The 4,566-nt window shown below is 57.2% G+C and overlaps 1 protein-coding gene across 1 annotated transcript; it reads left to right on the top strand.

Moving 5' to 3' along the window:
• Positions 1-251: 251 nt before the first annotated feature.
• Positions 252-3,983, top strand: LOC102573970 (zinc finger protein 581). The gene is made up of 2 exons (XM_014604100.3): positions 252-1,485; positions 1,882-3,983. The coding sequence occupies exon 2, from the start codon at positions 1,924-1,926 to the stop codon at positions 2,650-2,652; it is 729 nt and encodes a 242-aa protein (XP_014459586.1). The 5' UTR covers positions 252-1,485; positions 1,882-1,923; the 3' UTR covers positions 2,653-3,983.
• Positions 3,984-4,566: the final 583 nt, after the last annotated feature.

The raw sequence follows: 4,566 nt of genomic DNA, 5'->3' as shown, positions 1-4,566 counted from the left end.
CGGAATATGGCAGGTAGGTGGGATCCAGGGCACAGGAAGGGCTTCCTGTTAATGGGTAATCAAGAACTTATAAAACTTCTGCTCAGCTGCTTCCCACACAGCAGCACCGGCTGCTGTCTTGAAAGAGAGTGTGTGTGTGTGTGTGTGTGTGTGTGGTAGTGTAGCACATGTACACATGTGCATGAAGTGCTTCCCCCTGCTGGTATGAGAAGGGAATGTGATCTGGCAGTTACTGCAGGAGGGCTGGGAGCCAGGATTCCTGGGTTCTCTCCCAACCTTGGAGGGGAGTAGAATTTGATGGGTTAAAGGAGCAACTATGGGGAGCTGGAAGCCAGGACTCCTGGGTGTATCTCTGCTTTGGTCACGCAGTGTGTTCTAGTGAATGACTGCTGGGAGCCAGGACTCCTGGGCTCTGCTCCAGGTTTTGGAGGGGAATGGGGCTTTAGGGCTGGTGGGTTAGAGCAGGGGACTGGAAGCCAGGATGTCAGAGTTCCACCTCTGTTCTGGGTGGACAGTGAGGTCTGGCATGTGGGAGAAGTTGATGGCTGTTCTTTCTCATGGGTCTCCCGGGTAATAGCAGGAGGGGCTGGAAGCCAGGATTCCTGCGTTCTGTCCTGGCTCTAAGGCGGCAGTGGCATTTGCTGTGTTAAAGTGTGTGAGTGTGTGAGTGTGTGTGTGTGTGGGCGGTGGGGGGATGGTAGGTAGTAGGCAGGATTCCTGGGCTCTGTCCTGGTTCTGGGAGGATAGTGGGCTTTACTAGGGCTGGAGGTGGGGAAGGGGGCTGGGAACTGACAGAGTCCGGGCAGTGAGGCTGGAGTGTTGTTTCCATCCGTGCCCTTTTTCCTGCAACACACGCTCCTGCTGCGGGCAGAGGGACAGACAGACAGGACCCCTCAGCTGCCCCCTCCTGCTCCTGACACACAGCAGCCCCCACCCCACTTCAGCACCTGGGGCACGGGGCCAGCAAAGGTGCTCAAGCTTGCATGGGGAAGCCCACAGCAGCAGGGCACGGGTTGTGGGCTGGGCACCTAAAGCTGGATCAGAGCTGCTGGTACCAGGCAGGGGTTGGACCTGCTGGAGCTGCCAGAACCTGCCCAGCTCAGAGGCACTGGTAGCAGAGCTGGATCAAAGCCAGGGACCCGAACTGCCAGAACCAATCTCAGGCCCAAGCAGCTGCTACCAGCCCTGGATTGGAGAAGCTGGCACCAGCCTGGAGTGGAGGTGCCAGATTGGGTGTTGTACAGCAGTGCCAGCCCCAGTCCTGGAGTGGAGCCCCTGGAGCCTGCCTCAGCGTGGAGCTTCTGCATCCAACACCACAGCAGATCCTCCAGAACCAGCCCTGGGCTCCAATTCTCAGAACCAGCCCTGCATTGGACCTGACCATCCATCTAGCAAGGAGAGCATGCCAGGCATTGGGGGCCCCGCCTGTGCCTCAGAACCGAAATGAGTATGGAGATGGAACCCCAGCCACAGACATCTGGGAGGGTAACTATCTCCTGGGCCATGGGGCGGGAGGCTGGGGATGCCCATCTGTGCCTGGGTACCCAAGGGAGAGGAGGGACCAGGGAGAATTGGGGGTGTCCACCTGTGCACAGGCCCAACCCCACCTCCTGAGCCAGCCAGTGCCTTGCAGGGCCACATCAGGGCCGGCACTGTTGGAGGGGAAAGGCCCCTGCCCCATTCTCACCCCCTGAGCCAGCCAGTGCCCATGGGACCAGATCAGAATCAGTGCCCCTTAGGTTGGTTCTCTTTCTCCCCTGCTAAAGGTGCAGAGACATTTGGGTTGCAAAGCCTAGGCCCCCTGCCCCAGCGCTGTCCCCATGCCGGGTAGGACATGGGGGTCTAATACTGCCCTCTCCACCTGCCTCCTTGTCCTTCCAGGCACTGTGAGTGGGCCTTGCCCATAGGGGGCACTCCCACCTAATGGAGCTGCATACCTTTGGACCCCGGAGTGAGCCCCCACGGCGCCCTAAGGCTGGAGGCACTGAGCCAGGCCCCCCACGGCCCACCAGGCTGGATGAGCCGCCAAGGTGTAGGGCCAAATTGGATGAGGACAGGGAGGAGGGGGCTGAGTGCCGGCTGCGCAGCCCGCCCGGCACCTCCCCAGCTCTGTTGCCTGGTCACAATGGGCATTGCTGGCCTGAGGGCCCCACTGAGCCGGGCACCCCACAGGGGGAGCCATCACGCTATGGGCGGTACCTATTGATCGACAGCCAGGGGCTGCCCTACACAGTGCTGGTGGAAGAGGCCGGTGGGGCAGGCACTGGGACAGGTGCTGGGGAGCGGGCAGCTCTGCGCAAGGTATACTGCTGCCCTGTGTGCTCCCGGACGTTCGAATACCTGTCCTACCTGCAGCGCCACAGCATCACCCACTCGGAGCACAAGCCCCACGTGTGCCGGGCCTGCGGCAAGGCCTTCAAGCGCACCTCGCACCTGGAACGCCACAAGTACACACATGCTGCCCGCAAGCCCCACCAGTGCCCCATCTGCCAGCGCAGCTTCCGCGACTCGGGTGAGCTGGCACATCACCAGCGTGTGCATACGGGCGAGCGCCCTTACCAGTGTGATGACTGCCACATGCGCTTTGGTGAGCGCAACACACTGCAGCGCCACATCCGGCGCAAGCACCTCCGGCAGCCACCCACACCCTGACCACAGCATCCTTGCCCCGAAGGGGCAACCAGCACCGCCTTGGCAGCACCCAGGACCTGACCAACATGCAGAGACCTGGACTGGTAACAAGCTGGAAGCACCCAGATCCAGATGAGGCATGTGGATCCACTGGGGCATCTAGGCTGGCCATGCCCAGGGCTTGCTGTGGTACCAAGCTGGCAGTGTCTCTTCCATGATGCAGGCATGGAGACACCTTGGCATCTAGGCCCTGAGGTTGTCATGGTGACTTGCTGTGATGTGGACATGGAGACAACCTAGGCCCAGGCTGCCAGCCCCACTCAGTGGGGACCAGTGAGACACGCCCTTGCCCAAGCAGTCCCCTACCCCTTAGCCACCTAGTGTTGTTGTGCTCATTCGTATGGGTACATAGGCGCTCCTGGCAACTAATCACACTGCAGGCTTGGGCCACAACACAGCACTGTTGCCTGAGAGGGGTGCACCCTGCCATGACCATGGGCACTGCTACCTGCCACCACTGGAAGCACTGGCTGCTCCGAGCCAGAGGGGTCCAACTGTGAAAGGAAAAGGTGACCTGAACCTGGCAAACTCACCCTGTGTTCAAGGAGACAAAGGGGAGAGATTAGCTCTGGGACCAAGGCAAGGGCCCTCCCTCTCCAGGGGGCAATAGCCCCAATCCAGCTCCAGGGCAGGGCATGGCCTGGTGGTGGGGCATGGGGTGGGGTAGGGGCCTTTCCCTCCAGGTCACAGAATTCAGTCTCCCATCCCACATCATACAATGGCAAGAGGGGTTTTGGACCAGTCAGCTCAGGCAGTTTCCCCCCAGGTGGAGGGATTCATTCTCTAGGAACAAGCTCACAGGGGCACTATGCCTGGTCCATCTATCCCAGCATCCTGCCCCCTCCCTTCCCCAATCAGCCCCATAGGCCCATCTACGCTGGTATCCTGGCCCCTCGTAGCCCCACAGGCCTATCCACTTCAGCATCCCACCTCAGACAGCAGCCAGTTCCAGCACTGGACCAGTAACACCCAGGACAGGGGGACACTGCAGCCGTAGTCTTCATTGCTTGCTGGGACATGGAGGTTTTTGAACTTGTTCCACCTGTACAGCATTTTGGAGGGAAGACGCTAGTGGCACTCAATGTATTGGAAGGGCCACAGGGCCATCGCAAAGAGCCCCCTTTTCCAAGTGCAGGAGGTACCAAGACCAAATGGGGCACATGTGCAACAGCCCTTCACAGACAAAGCCTGGGGAGTGGACCGTTCCCCCCTGCATCTATTTACAGTGCAAAATCCATTCTCTCTTTCTTTCTCTCTTTTTTTAATTATTATTAAAACACATTTTTTAGTTGTTTTGTTGTCTGTGTGGAGTGAGGTGTCTTGGCTTCCAGCACGGTGATTGAACCTCTGGCCCTAGTTGCAAGGGAAAGGAAGCTAAAGATAGGACTTCACTGCTGGCCTAGGGTCACAGGTTGGTTTCTATCTGGCTACCAGTGCCCCTAACATGCATATCTTGTCCATTTCTCACCCTAATGGCTTTTGAGAAAAACAACCAATGGGTTTTATTTTTAGGCATTCTGTTAACAAGAATTTTGAAAAAAATGTTCAGTTTTTGGCAGGGCCACAGCACTGTGAGGGTGCAGGGAATATGTGAGAAGCAGGATGTGTCTGATCACATCTTCAAGATGGGTGCAAAGGCTGGTAGGACCAGCTTCTGGGCACAGATTTTTGAAGTAGTTTTGCATTTTCACAAACTGACCTTCTCTAGGGGAAACCAAAAGTGGGTACAGGAATCACTGTATGAAAACCCAGACTTCTACAGAGGATGATTTTGACAGCCACAATGAAGGGAATCTCATACAGTTTTAACAAGAATTAATTGTTTGAAAACCAAAGGTGTTAAAGCTATTGTAAATGAAAAACAGATTTCAAAAC

Source organism: Alligator mississippiensis, chromosome 5 (assembly GCF_030867095.1).
Source record: "Alligator mississippiensis isolate rAllMis1 chromosome 5, rAllMis1, whole genome shotgun sequence".
NCBI classification, from domain to species: domain Eukaryota; kingdom Metazoa; phylum Chordata; order Crocodylia; family Alligatoridae; genus Alligator; species Alligator mississippiensis.
This window is presented reverse-complemented; position numbering and strand designations above follow the sequence as displayed.

Excerpts from the sequence above, each read along its gene's own strand:
- LOC102573970 (XM_014604100.3), top strand. The coding sequence starts at position 1,924 with ATGGAGCTGCATACCTTTGGACCCCGGAGTGAGCCCCCACGGCGCCCT.